The 14,869-nt window shown below is 47.9% G+C and overlaps 1 protein-coding gene across 2 annotated transcripts; it reads left to right on the top strand.

Moving 5' to 3' along the window:
• Nucleotides 1–6,301: 6,301 nt before the first annotated feature.
• PRDM8 (PR/SET domain 8) lies at nt 6,302–13,359 on the top strand. Of its 2 annotated transcripts, none has more exons than XM_036412617.2 (4): nt 6,302–6,666; nt 8,912–9,132; nt 10,256–10,487; nt 10,911–13,359. In XM_036412617.2, the coding sequence occupies exons 2-4, from the start codon at nt 8,914–8,916 to the stop codon at nt 12,488–12,490; spliced, it is 2,031 nt and encodes a 676-aa protein (XP_036268510.1). In that variant the 5' UTR covers nt 6,302–6,666; nt 8,912–8,913; the 3' UTR covers nt 12,491–13,359. The 2 variants fall into 2 exon arrangements, with proteins under 2 accessions (XP_036268510.1, XP_036268520.1); XM_036412627.2 differs by having other exon boundaries at nt 6,307–6,666; nt 10,914–13,359.
• The last annotated feature ends 1,510 nt before the right edge of the window (nt 13,360–14,869 follow it).

Raw genomic sequence — 14,869 nt, 5'->3', positions numbered from 1 at the left:
AAAGAACAAATATGTATCAATCCCTCTGATTATTATTTCTATTATTTCTGCCACATTAAAATATAGGTAAGGGCCCTGACTGGTGTAGTTCAGTTGGTTGGGCATCAACCTGTTCACAGAGAGGTTGCCAATTTGATTCCCCATCAGGACACAAGCCTAAGTTATGTGCTTGATCCACAGAAGGGGTCATGCAGGAGGTCACTGATCCATGTTTCACTCTCACATCAATGTTTTTCTCTCTCTAAAAAAAAAATCAATAAAAATTTTAATACAAAATAGAGCATAGCTTAAAAATGTGGATAGGTGCAGTGTAGGGGAGGGTAAAGGATAAAGAAGGCCAAATATCCATATGACCCTATGAGCCAATGTCACCCCAATAAATTTAATAAAATAAAATAAAATACAGGTACAATAGTGTTTATGGTCGTCATCCTGTTACTATTGTTTATGACAAGTTGATCTTGGAATTCTTTAAGAGACCATTTCTCCAAGTATTGGAATTAAAGGAATACTTAATTTAAAACTTGGTAGTTTTTAATTGCTTATGAAAATCTGTTAAAAGTTTTTAGCTTTCTTGCTGAAACCGGTTTGGCTCAGTGGTAGAGCGTTGGTCTGTGGACTGAAAGATCCCAGGTTCGAGTCTGATCAAGGGTATGTACATTGGTTTCGGGCACATCCCCAGTAGGGGGTGTGCAAGAGGCAGCTGATTGATGTTTCTAGTTCTCTATCTCTCTCCCTTCCTCTCTGTAAAAAATCAATAAAATATATATTTTTAAAAAGTTATAGGCTTTTTGTACAATGTTTGGGGACACATTCTCCCATCAGTGCTAAAATAATACCTCTGGATTAAGTAAGGAAACACCTGCAATTCATTTGAATTGGAATAATGAAAGATGGCTTTCACTCAAACATTCCAATTTGCAATTGAGTAGGAGAGCACTTTGGGTATGAGAACATAGATTGTGAAGAAATAAACTATATTTCTAAGGCTCTACCAAAGCAATGTGTAGCAACACTGTTGTGGTTACTAACTGATATCTACTCCCCCAAATCCTTTTAATTTCTTTTCTGTTTTGCTTCTCATTTTCCCTGGAGAACATCAGACGTCTGTCTCTCCTCAGGCTGCAGGGAAGTTTGCCATGGACAGATTCCAAGCTTGAATGTTTTGGGCATGTTGTGCTCTACGTATACCCTCTTCCTAGGAGAGGAATGGTTTGAGCTACTCTTCCTCCAGTAGTCCAACTTAGAATCTAAGTCCGCATTCAGAGGACTAGCTGGGATCAGGTGCCAGGGAAGATGCCCAGTATGTACCCACTGTATGTCAATAAGCATCTCTCTTTTTAACTCAGGAATTACACACAGCCTAAAAGAAAGAGGAAATGAGGTGGAACTCAAATCCTGAGTGTTGAGATAATGTTCCTTTTTCCTGGTTGTGCAAAAAAATTCTAGGTAGAGCTTCTCAACTTGGTGACATTCCTAAGGTCTAGAGTCAATCTTCTCAAAATCTGATGCTGTCTCCCATTTGAGATGGCTGGACACACCTTGGTCCCCAGTCTGCCTGGAAAGCTTGGCCCAGAGGATAAGGAGGCCCAGCATGGCTGACGGTGGTCCTTCCTACATTTCCTTCCTCCAATTTTCCTCCTGCTAATGAGGTCTGTGCAAGATTGCAGCATCTGACTCTCAAAAACCTTTGTAACCTGCAGATTTTACAGGAAGCTAGGATACTCCTTGTCTGCTCTGTAGATATTTATTTGGGAAGGCATATAAAGGCTGGGAGAATCCAGTTGGTCAAGATCCTGAGTATTGGATCTGAGTCACAGGTGACCATGAGGCATTGATTTCAGATTTGTGGTGGTGCCTTTATCATCTCAGTTACTAACTCTGCTGGAAGTCATACTCAGAAGCCATTGAGCCAGCTGACTACAACCCAGATAGATCTAGGAGAGGAAATGAATTAATTACACAAAGTCCTCAAACCTTATCCAGCTCACTGCTGAACTCCAACATAATGGCAAATGGAACTTGAGATACCTTGGTTTCAAACTTGAGAAGTGACAGCAGTAGTTGTAGAAGTAGCAGCAGCAGCAGCAGCAGAAGCATTAAAAACAGCCATCATTTATTGAGAAAGAGGAAATGCTGAAGAGAGAAAAATGTGAGTCAGGAATTGGGAGTCTAGGGTCTATCACAGGTTACAAAATTATCCATCTTTTCCTTATGTTTTTTGCTCTCCCAGGACCAGCCTGGGAAACATTCACTGATTTATCACCTGTTGAACCAACTGAAATACTTAGTTACAAACTTAGACCCAAAATGAGATTGCCATGTATACTTTAAAAAACTAAAAACAAATAATAATAAAAAACCAACACTGTCCCCCATCCAGCTCATCCAGCTCAGCAAGTCTTCCTCTTCTTGCCTCTAAGTGATTCCCTAGAAACTTCCATAGTCTCCATTGTGAGGCTACGAAGTTCCTTTTCCTGCCTCCCCCAACTCTCACAGCCCCTTCCAGAGACCTTTCTGTGGGAAAATAATAAGCTTAGGAAAAACTTTCCATTGTCTGTTTTCTTGGCATCTGTCTTGTCTTCCGGTATGTTTTCCCTTCACCATGAATTGCTATATATTTTTTGACAACTAAACCTTTGCTGGTGTAGAGGTTTGGAAATAGAATTTTAGTGGCGGACGAACCAGGACCTAGAAAAAGATAAAGAAAAACAATGTATCTTCATTCTTTTAGGGTAACAATCCTTCTAAGTGAGTTATCCTTACAGACTCCTTACCTGACTCCTATCATAGAAGTTGAGATATCTGGGGCCCCATTTCTCTACCCTGGGGAGAGAAACAACATGTACATTCTAATACTCTTTAAGAATCAGATTTCCTCTCTTACCCTTTCTCCATCCTCTCACTTGGGTTGGAAAAGGCTTCACTTCAGGAATCATTCATTCACTGGCCTCTCTCCAACTGCCTCTTCCCAAACAGTACTGCAGTTGTCTACATATGTATCTTTACCGTGACTGCTGGGAACCTTGCTGAAGTGGAGCTAAGTGAACACATCCTCACTCTTCATTGTCATCCTTTTAATTATTTAATTGGAAATAACCCCCAGAGCAAAGAGCTCCAAATATATGCATAAACTCATTGTTCCATGTGAATTAGATAAAACTGTTGACCAAGATATACTTTTATAGCACTCTTTAAGGCTGAATAAATGCCTCAAGCCTTTATTTAGTGTCAGTGAATTCCAGGGAGTAATAATGTAGAGTGATTTCAAAGTAGTTTATGCACCATTTTCATCCATGCATTTCCAGAGAAATAAACATAACCTGTAGATTTTCTTTACCTCCTTTCAGTGATGGCATTGTGGACCGTTTATATTACCAAGCAAATATGTACCACTTAAAATACTGGAAAACCTGCAAAACAGGAGTTTATAGCTTTATCTTACCCATTTTTGCTTTTTTTGTTGTTTTGTTATGTCAGTCATTTAATACATAAGACAAAGCATTGGTTGGATTTGTGAAATGTCAGAAATTATTTTCTTTGGGGTACTCCCCCCCAAAAAAAAGTAAATAGGGGAAATCTAATTAGGGGGCAGAAGGATGAAACTGAGAGGAAATATCATTTGATGGCCACATTCTCAATACATCTCTCCCCTCCTTGATACATCTTAGCTATTTTCTGCTTGAGATTTGGAAAGTCAAGATTCCTTACTCCTAACTTAAGTACCAGAAACATTATTTCATGCAAACTGGAATCTAGATTTTAGTACCTCAAAGGAGTTAGAGTCTAAGATATGTCCTTTTCATTTAAGAAAAGAAAGGCCAGGCAAAAGAAAAATGCCTTCCATTTAGAGTTTAAGGTTTTCCAGAATGTCCACATCCTGGAATAGATGCTTTTATATTTAGAACATGTAATAGATTTTTTTTTAAATGGCTCGCATGGGCAGATGCTTTTTTTTTGGGAAAGGCAAACTTCCTGTTCTCTAAATAACAGCGAAAGAAGGGTCTAAGGAATGTTCTGCTCAACAGTTTAATGGAATTAGGTTTGAGTTCACTGTCCCCAAACCACTCACACACCTTCCTTCTCTTTATCAGTCTGTAGTTTCTAAGAGACCACAACTCTCTTGTGGCAACTTCTTCATCTTAATTTGCTCCTGTTTATACTGGTGTCTCTTTCTTTATCCTTTTAGTATCCTCTGAATTCATGTAAATGCCTGGGGACTAATTTTTCACATTGTGGGTTATTTTTGAGGTGCTTAAAGCACATTTTGACATTTCTAATTCCTACCCTTTCTTTAAACAAGTGATGGTGGGGGAGAGATGAAAGAGAGAGAGAGGGAAAGAGAGAGAGAGAGAGAGAGAGAGAGAGAGAGAGAGAGAGAGAGAGAGAGATATTAATGGAGCATCCAGTCATAAGACAATCGATGGCTAAATACAGTGATTTTCATACATGGACCTGTGAGAACCCTCAGCATAGAGCCTTGGTCATTACATGAGTTACCCTTAGCCAAAATATTTAAAAGTGTGCACATGTGCATACAGAGAAATGATAAGTTAAAACACAACTGCTGTTTGAGAAGCTTTCATTGAAAAAATCAGTGGCTAAATCCGAAATTAATGGATAATCCCCACCCCCATCTCCCCCGAATATGTATGGGGATTTTCCAACCCTGAACTCCAGCTTAATCCTAGGTGACAGCTCCTTCTGATGGGAAGGACTAGAAAGTTATGTGTGGATTGACCAGGGCCCGGAGAAAAGAGAAGGGAACACAGAGAGAAAGACCAAAGAGAAAAGAACTCACTTTGTGGGAAATTCATCGCATATTTTTTGTTCTTCTTCTCCTCAGCAGAATCCTTTTCTGGCCTCCTTGGACCGCAGGCACCGGGAGGAGAGGCGTTCAGAGCCTCGCTGCCTCACTGGGTTCAGGAGGGAGGGAGGTCCCAGAGCTGTGAGAGAGGCTCAGACTAACACCTTGCGCATCCTTTCCTCTAAAGCGGCTCTTCCCAACCCCCAACCCACCGCCTCGTTCCGACGCGGGGTAAACCCAGGCTGTTTCCTCTCCTCGGTTGTGTCTGGTTGCCATTCTGCTGTGCCCACTTTGGCCGGCTATGAAGCCCATGTACCTAAAAGCTCACAGATTGCCCTCTTCAATGCAATAGTGCTGGGGAGAGGGGGTGGTGAGGGAGTGGGACCGCCTATCCCACTCAAAGGCCTTTCCTCCCTTAGTTGAACTGCGAGAAAGAACCCCAGAATCCCTGGCGAAAATGCGTGGCGGTCTGTGGAAGGAGTCAACTTTCAGGCTGTTAAAGACCTCAAGTCATTAGCATCAGCTGCTGCCCTACAGGGGCCAGCCAGCGCCTCTGAGTGGCTCAGCGCACAGGGAGCTCCGGAGGCAGCCTGACCACTCCACCCACTCTCCCACCACCGGCTGGACGGCAGCACCCCTCCGGAGCACAGCTCGGTAATGATCTTTACTTTGACTCCCTCCTCCCGACTCCTCTACCACCACCCCCCCCCCCCACCTCCGGAGATCTTAGACTGCGGGTGGACCCCAATGTGGAACCCCGTCAGGGACTCTGCAGAATGCGCAGGGCAGAGGGCGGAACAGTGGGAATAGCTTGAGGACTATAACCTGGGTTCATCCCACCCATCTTCTCCTCCCCGCTTCCCCACCCGGGGACTGACCAGGGGACTGGTGTCCCGGGACCAGGCGACCCCTGTCAATCCCCTTAGGCCTGGCAGCATCTCCACACTCGCTGCCTTGCCCCATCTCTCGCTCCGCAGAGGCAGAGAGAGTGGGCCAAAAGCTTGCCAAAGCGCACCCTTTCTGATGCTTGCTTGCTAGGAAGAGCTTGGTGGGGTGCGAGCTCCTGGAGAGAGAGAGCTGGGGCTGATTTATCAACCCCAGGCAACTAGCTGCGCGGAGGACCAGTGCCAGCTCAGGGGCCAGAGAATCCATCCCTTGGGCTCATCTGAGACCCCCCTTCCCCAGCACAGAACTCCGACTCCAGGAAATGCAATGCGCTCGGGTCGGTGCAGCCAAGGGTTCCATCTTTCTGTCCAGGGTTCTCCAAGTGCCCAGGGAAACGGGGAAAGGCCCTTGACAGTTCTGTGGGTACTTCCCTTTGGGACCCCCCTCCCCCAACTGATTCCCCTTCCTACTGGTCTCAGAGAGGCGATGCTTTAGGAGGAGGTGGTGCGCAGAGAGGAGCTGCCACTTGGGGAAGGCAGGCGGGGGAGATGGCTTGCAGGCAGCCAGCGCCAGCGGGAGCGCCCAGCCCAGCAAAGAGTTAACGGGAGGGGACGTGGGCTGTCACGCGTCATTGGGCAGATTATGTGCAGCAAACAAAAAGTGTGTGTCTGCGTGCCAGTCAGTCACTGCATCGGGTCCATCTGTACAACTCTCCTCTCTCTCTCTCTCTCTCTCTCTCTCTCTCTCTCTCTCTCTCTCTCTCTCTCTCTCTTCTTGCTCTCCCATCATTTCACTCTCCCCATCTCTCCAGCTCTCTGCCCTCTCTTTAGGCAGAGCCTCCTAGAGAGCAATACTTACACCCCTGGACATGGACACGCACTGATACAAAAGGCGAAAGAAACAGTGGAGAGCATCTCCTCCGGGTTCCAGGAGGCGGTTTTTTTTTGGCCGTTGCATCCCCGACCTTCTTACTGGTAAGTCTATTTGCATGAATGTGGGAGGGGGAAGGGAGGCAGCAGGTTTGGTGTGGAGAGTGGAAAATTTTTGTGTCTCCGTTTGTTTCCTCAGTATTTAGAAGAGGGTGGGGGGTGGATAATCGTAGAGGGGATCGCCGCTGCCAATAAGATGATACAAAGGGAGGAGCCGGCAGAGAGCACTTTGCCGAAGAAGCGAGCGGCTGGGCTGGGGAGCGCGCGGCCGCCAGACAATGCCTGCCTCCGGGGGAGGGTAGCGGCCGGCGGCAGCGCGGGCTGCCCGGCTCGGGAAGGGATGCAGAAAGGATGCTCGGGCGGGAGAGACCTGGGGCCTGGAGGATGGAGGATGAGGATGCTGAGCTGGGAGAGGCTAGGTGGCTAAGCCCGCCGCGCTCGGAGGAGCCAGACCCAGCTTTCCCTTCTCCCGGGTGTTCCCGGCGGCGGGCGCGGACCCCCCTGAGCGGTGCGGGTCTTTGCACCGTATTGTTCGGGAGAGCTGCATCTTAATGACTGCGCCCCTGCTGTTGCCCGACGTGACGGGGCGACCTCCGGGCACAATGAAACGCTTGTGTGAAAGAGACTTTTTTAAAAGGAGAAATTGGGGCAGAAAACGCTGAGTTGGGAACATTGAAAAGGAGAGAGAACAGGATTTCGTGGAAAAAAAGGAGACGAGAGGTTCTAGAGGGTTTTTAAACATATATATTTACATGTTCAGTTGAAGGTGAGGAAGACTACTTTGTGTGGGGTAAACATGCCCAGAGATAGAGGCGGTAGCATAAAGTAAGTTTCTTCTTTAGGGCTATTTCGCTTATGTCTGTCTGGCAGGCACAGCCCTATACTTGACATTTGGGGGGTGCAGCAGTGTGAATGAAAAAAAAGAAGAAGAAGAAGAAGCTGACCAAAGTTTCATGCTCTGTTAACTGGGAAGGAAAAAAAAAAGCACTACCTTGTAATCATATTTGCAAGATTAATTGGTTTATAGACATTACGATAAAAACGGACATTATCAATATTCCATCATGAACAGCTTCTCAGAAAAAGATTGAAGTCCACACTTTCCTACTACTTAAATTATACAAAACATCCATCAATGACTGCCTGTGGTGGGTGGCGTTCCGGAGGGAAAAACCAACATGGGGAAATCTTTGAATCGATCAGAAAGAGTGAACAATGATGCAGTTAGTTCAAAACTAGTTTACATTTTAAACACCAGCTCTGTTTATGTTTTTTTTTTTTAATGATAAATCTTGTAGGCAGTGTCCAGTGGCAAAGGAAGAAAAATGTCAAATGACAGCTTAATAGACAGCCCTCCATCCGGGCATTACTTTTCTCAATTGCTGCGGATGCGACAGCTGGAGAGTCCACCCACGGCTACTCCAGCCGGGCGGCCCCCTCTTGCCCAGACAGGGTCTATCTGGGGGAGCCAGAATTCACCAGTCATTACCCAGGCGGTATTTCAAACAGGGGACACTTCTGGCCTGCCCTTACCTTCTCACTTCAGGAGGCACATGCGACTCAGTCCACCCCCTTGTGTAACAAGGTAACTGGGATTCGCCCTCATCCATAAATAAGCATGTCGAGAAAAAAATAATTACCTCTGCTTGCTGCTTCTGATTAAAGCCTCGGAGGGACAGTGTTGGATTATGGTAATGAGCCGGCATACGTCCCCTCTCCTAGGCTGCAGAGAAAGGTTAGCTGACACGGAATCAGTGGCCCTGACACTCTACTTGAAATCCATTCGCCATGCTCCGCTGTCTCCACCTGTTCGCTAATGCTGCTCCCCTCTTTGGAAGAAAACGAAATAAAATCAGCCCGGAAGGAAAGGAGAGGAGCTTTCTTCCAAGAGTTTGAAGTTTGTTTCAGTCAAGAAAGTCTGTAAAAAATACTAGTACTCTCCTCTGCCTTCACTATTCCCAAATCCTTTCCCATCCACCCCCAAGTTATTGAAAAAAATATATATATCTCATTTTCTCATATTCATTCTCTCTCTCTCTCTCTCTCTCTCTCTCTCTCTCTCATCTACCCTGAGCTCCCACTATTCCAATATCTTCTTAAAAGGAAAGTATTCCTTAGTTGGCATTTTCACAATATGCAGGATTCAATCTGCTATTGGCTTTATTTCTGAAATAAGAGCTATACAAACTATCAGACAAAATTCAAGAAAAATCTGTCGAGTACTCAAAACACTCCATCTGGATTCATAAAGGCAAAAGGAGTAACATAACTCCTGTGTATTTGTCTCCAGTGATGGAGGATTCGGGCATCCAGCGAGGCATCTGGGACGGGGATGCCAAGGCTGTCCAGCAGTGTCTGACAGATATTTTCACCAGCGTTTACACCACCTGCGACATTCCCGAGAACGCTATATTCGGTCCCTGTGTCCTGAGCCATACTTCCCTGTACGACAGCATAGCTTTCATAGCTCTCAAGTCCACCGACAAAAGAACAGTTCCTTACATCTTCCGGGTAAGTCTTGGCCGATGCAGCCTAGGGTAGGGGGGGGTCATGTCCTGTTGCAAGCACACTACGAATCATTCTATTGACAAGCTCAGAGGTTCTGAAGGTAGACATTGAAGTCATGCAAGTCGTTCTATTTTTCACACCAAAAAATTGAAAAGGAAACTTAAACTTAAGTTGTTGTTAATTGATTTTCTGGAACAGATGATAGCATTTGATTTGGAATACCAGGCATGTCTAAAGCAGTGACTTAATTCTGGGCTTTCCTAGTGATTGCCTTAACTATGGGAATTTTCAGAAGATTGAGGCTATTTGCATAATAAGTACTTTCTCGAAGTATTTTTATCCCAAGTTCCTAAGCATTAGGGACATTTGTCTTCCAACATAGCAGGCCTTCTGTTTCCCTAAATAATATTACCCCTTCTGGAAAGAGATAGCTAGTGCCCGGAGTTTGTATTTACATAAAAAATGTTAAAGAAATATTCTTTAAATCCTCACAGAGGATATTTTTCCATTGATTTTAAAGAGAGTGGAAGAGAGAGGGAAGGACAGAGAGAAACATCCATGTGAGAGAAATGCATTGATTAGTTGCCTCCTGCACAGACGACTTGACAATAAAATTACATTTAATTCATATGTTTAAGTTTAGAGAAAAAAAAGCACTCTTACTTCACATTCTTTCTTTACAAATATTGTTTAAGCCAAAATTAGGAAGATGAGTGAAGCCACACAATCATATCTGAGATCTCACCTTTTTATTTCCAAAACAAACCAAGTTCCCCCACATTTTTGTAATGCGGGATAATTTAGAAGTAAATTCTCAAGAGGTTAACACTAATTTGAAATGGAAGAAAATTTCCTCATTTTATATTCAAGCAATATGAGAAAAAGACTACTTAAATAACCTATGATTGATGCAGATTTCAAAAGACGACTCTCTTGCCTGCTGGTTACATGCCTGAGGGTGGATGCCAACTTGGGTCCGGTTTTTGGAATCTTGATCTCAGATAATTCTTTGGAAAAGAATGACATACAGGCAATGGCCCCGGTTCCTCTGGCTTCCGTCTCTCACAAGAGTCTCCCTCCCCAAACCCCTTCCTTCTTGTATTCTTTCTTTTTTTCTACACTGTAGGTAGACACCTCCGCAGCAAGTGGTTCCTCAGAAGGTCTCATGTGGCTGCGTCTGGTCCAATCAGCCAGAGATAAAGAGGAGCAGAACCTGGAGGCCTATATAAAAAACGGACAGCTGTTTTACCGCTCTCTCCGCAGGATTGCCAAAGACGAGGAGTTACTAGTTTGGTACGGGAAAGAACTGACTGAGTTACTCTTGCTCTGCCCCTCTAGACCCCACAGCAAAATGAATGGTAGGTTGGCTCCAGGCCTGTGTGTGTGTGGGGGGTGGGGGGTGGGGGGCGCTAGCTAACCGGGGAGCAAAGCAGGGAGCAGCGGGGAGCTCACTCTGACGCCTGTGCATCTCTCTCCTCCCTTTGGGCATCTGTCTCTTAGGAAGCTTCGGAGATCTAGTATGTCATGAAGCTGGGGCAGACAGGCGAGGGAAAGTCGGGGTGGGAGGCGGGGTGGCACTTGGCTTAATGACTGCACTCCCCCCAAATCTGGAGGGCAAGTTAGACCAGTCGCAACGCAAAGGATGTTCTTATTTCAGGCACCCAGGCCCTGAGAAATGAAGGTGGATTTGTGAAGGGGGTGATGATAAACTGGAGACGATGCTGAGTAATCATTTGGTGTGTGTGTGTGTGTGTGTGTGTGTGTGGTGTCTGCTCTCTAAGCAGGGTCGCCCCCTTACACATGCTTGGAGTGCAGCCAGCGTTTTCAGTTTGAATTTCCCTACGTGGCGCACCTGCGCTTCCGCTGCCCCAAGAGACTCCCCAGCGCGGACAGGAGCCCCCACGACGAGCAAGGCGGTGGCGGCATGGGCACCAAGGACCACGGGAGCGGCGGCGGCAAGGACCAGCAGCAGCGGCAGTCGCAGGAGGCCTCGCCCTTGGGTCCGGGCCCCAAGTTCTGCAAAGCCGGCCCCATCCACCACTACCCGGCCCCCTCCCCCGAGGGCAGCAACCCTCCCGCGGCTGGCGGCGGCGGCACCACCAAGCCCTCCACGGACTTCCACAACCTGGCCCGGGAGCTGGAGAACTCGGGGGGCGGCGGCAGCTGCTCCCCGGGCCGGAGCCTGGGCGGCAGCGGCGGCCACCAGGAGGCGGAGCTGAGTCCCGACGGCCCCGCCGCCGGCCCAGGCAAAGGGAAGAGGAAATTCCCCCCGGAGGACGCGGCCGAGGGCGGCGGCGGCGGCGCGGGGCTGGTGGGGGCCCGCGGCCGGCTCCCCGAGCGGCCCCCGCCCGCCTCCAAGGAGGACCTGGTGTGCACGCCGCAGCAGTACCGCGCCGCGGGCAGCTACTTCGGCCTGGAGGACACCGGCCGCCTGTTCGCGCCGCCCAGTCCCGAGACGGGCGAGGCCAAGCGCAGCGCCTTCGTGGAGGTGAAGAAGGCGGCCCGCGCGGCCGGGCTGCAGGAGGAGGCGGCGGCGGACGGCGGGGACGACCAGGATGCGGGCAGCGGCGGCGGCTCCTCCACGCCCGTGGCCAGCTCGCCGGCCGCCGGTGCAGAGAAGCTGCTGGCCCCGCGGCCCGGGGGCCCGCTGCCCGGCCGGCTGGAGGGCGGCAGCCCGGCGCGGGGCAGCGCCTTCACCTCGGTGCCGCAGCTGGGGGGCGCCGGCGGCGCGGGGGGCGCGGGCTCGGGGGGCGCGGGCGGCCCGGGCGCGGCGTCGGACGAGCGCAAAAGTGCCTTCTCGCAGCCCGCGCGCTCCTTCGCGCCGCTGTCGCCGCTGGTGCTGGGCCAGAAGCTGGGCGCGCTGGAGCCCTGCCACCCCGGCGACTCCGTGGGCCCCGCCAGACTCTACCCCGCCGCCGGCGACCCCCTGGCGGCCGTGAAGCTGCAGGGCGCCGCCGAGCTGAGCGCGGGTGCGTGCGCGGCCCTGCCCGGCAGCGGCGGCGGCGGCGGCGGCCTCCCCCCGAAGCAGAGCCCCTTCCTCTACGCCACCGCCTTCTGGCCCAAGAGCGCGGCGGCCGCGGCCGCGGGGCCCCTGCAGCTGCAGCTGCCGTCGGCGCTCACGCTGCTGCCGCCCTCCTTCACGTCGCTGTGCCTGCCCGCGCAGAACTGGTGCGCCAAGTGCAACGCCTCCTTCCGCATGACCTCCGACCTGGTGTACCACATGCGGTCGCACCACAAGAAGGAGTACGCCATGGAGCCCCTGGTGAAGCGCAGGCGGGAGGAGAAGCTCAAGTGCCCCATCTGCAACGAGTCCTTCAGGGAGCGCCACCACCTGTCCAGGCACATGACCTCCCACAACTGACCCGGGAGGGACCCCAGCTCTCCACGCACAGCCAAGCCACCTGTAGGCACAAGCACAGGAGGGCACCCACCGCCTCCCTGTGACCTGAAACATTGCACCCTGAGGGACATCTCTCACACACACAACTCTTCTCTTCTCTTCTCTTCTCTTCTCTTCTCTTCTCTTCTCTTCTCTTCTCTTCTCTTCTCTTCTCTTCTCTTCTCTTCTCTTCTCTTCTCTTCTCTTCTCTTCTCTTCTCTTCTCTTCTCTTCTCTTCTCCCATCCAGTCATCTCATTCAAATGTTTACCTACAACTACACTACACACACACACACACACACACACAGGCACAAGCACACGCACACAGGAGACAGGATGGTGGATTTTTGATCGGGTGGGTTGTTTGAGGGCTTTTTCTTTTCAATGCACGCATTTTTTTTCACTTTCCCCAGAACAAGGATACATTTTTAAAATGTCATATATTGCAACATATTGATGCATTTGTCATACGTTTCTACTTAAATTATTAAGCACTTACAGTCTAGATGTAATAATTATATGTAAGGGCAAAATTTATTTTAGATATGAAGGAAAGGAGGAGGGTGAGATGCTTTCTGCATTGACCGATGATGACGGTTTGCGTTCTTATAAAAAAGGCGGTTTCAGGGGGAAGTGCATGTATCATGAAATGACTATGGACTTCAATGAAGAATATCATCGTTATGTAAATATGTATTTCCTTTTCATACAAAGTGTAACTTTTGTGCCGGTGAAATGGAGTCTGAAATAGTTACGTGTTTCTTTTATCCCTGGAAAGATTTATTAATCTTTATAGATTATCCGGGTATGTTGGATGCTTTGACAATAAATGACTATTTTCTTCAGAGCAATTATTTGGAAAGTGTTTTTAAAGTATATTTTTGTAGCCAAGAGCCACACTTGGAGTAGATACCATCTACTTTCACCGAGTCCCTGAAAAGGAGAGCTAGCAGGGGAGGGGTGCTAAACCTTGCCCCACTTGCATTTATTTCTCTAAGAGCCTAAAAGAGAAAGGTCCAGGTTTGGTTATTATTTGGAAAATCTTTAGCTAGATCAAAGGACAAAGCATTTAAACAAAGATGCCTGCCATGAAGCTAACTTGTCATTAGGATGTGCCCATTTTTTTCAGCAGTAGGATAATTAGCATCTTTCAACTGGACCACAGGTAATTTTCAGGCCTGGATCAGGGAAACCAGATGAAAGGCCCAATAAAGGTTCTGTTGGTGATGCTTGTGTGGGAGTGTATCTTGTTAGCATTCTGTCACTGTCCGTGAAGAGGCCCTATGGAGAGTTTCTTCAGAAACCAAGGTGGAAGTACCACAGGAGTCTATACTGCAGGGCCCAGCTTTCCTTCTAAAGACTTGTGCAGCTTCTGGAAAAATAAAAACAAAAACAAACTAGTTCTGGAGTATTACCATAACTTTCCTTCTTTCCCTGCTTTTCCTCTTCTGAAAAGTCCCTCTATAATCTCCACAGACTGACAACAAATCTTAGTTAAATGGCGTGTATGTGAGAGTGTGTGGTATATCCAGCAACCATTGGATGCAAAACCAGATGGATGAGGATCCTTTAGGTCTCAGGATGGCATGAACTTAGTCTCTGGGCATTTTGCATGTTTTAGTTACAGACCTGACACTGGTTTACCTGTCAGAGGTGTTCCCTTCCACACCTTCCCCCTTCCTTCACATCTTGCCCACTCTCCCCTGTCAGAAGGAGGACACTTATGAAAAGGCCTGAAATGGGAAACTTGCACATGATCTCATTGTAGACATGCAAAGCTTTCCCTCAAAGGATTTAAAGGCTTTGTTATGTTAAGGTGATTGCAGAACAAGTTATGATTAGGGCAGGGGACAGGTAAAGTCTAGGGGTAGGGCAAAGAGATGGAATGTGACTCTGATTGGTAAAAAAAAGATGATTGAGGGTGATCTGAAACACTAACCCCAGCAAAGTGTGATGAGAAGAGCAGTCCAAAATTCCAGTTCCAACTCCTATTCATGACTAGTATGAAGATGGGGCACTAATGGATCTCAGAAAAAAAAAAAATTACACACACACACACACACACACACACACACACTCCAGGATGCTTGGGGCCTAACTTTTAAAAAATAAATAAAACTTGGATGCTCCTTCCTTATGCCCTATCCTTCCAGAATCCTTTTCACTCTGATGGCTTTATGACTTGTTGGGGATTCAGAGATGAACTTGGGTTAAAAAAAAGGTAAGCAATTGCTGCTTGGAAAACGGCTGTCTCCTAGTCAGGAATCATATTTTTTGAAGGATACATGGAGACATTCCCTGAGCTTTCCCCGCGTTTTCTTTTGTATGGTCATTAGCTTAATCATACACTCAGGGAGAAAG

The sequence above is a fragment of the Pipistrellus kuhlii genome, unplaced genomic scaffold (genome assembly GCF_014108245.1).
Source record: "Pipistrellus kuhlii isolate mPipKuh1 unplaced genomic scaffold, mPipKuh1.p scaffold_m20_p_1, whole genome shotgun sequence".
Classification (NCBI taxonomy): Eukaryota; Metazoa; Chordata; class Mammalia; order Chiroptera; family Vespertilionidae; genus Pipistrellus; species Pipistrellus kuhlii.
This window is presented reverse-complemented; position numbering and strand designations above follow the sequence as displayed.

Coding starts and splice junctions, on each gene's coding strand:
- PRDM8 (XM_036412617.2), top strand. CDS start 8,914: ATGGAGGATTCGGGCATCCAGCGAGGCATCTGGGACGGGGATGCCAAG. Junction 9,133..10,255: donor CAGTTCCTTACATCTTCCGG/GTAAGTCTTGGC, acceptor TCTACACTGTAG/GTAGACACCTCCGCAGCAAG. Junction 10,488..10,910: donor ACCCCACAGCAAAATGAATG/GTAGGTTGGCTC, acceptor CTGCTCTCTAAG/CAGGGTCGCCCCCTTACACA.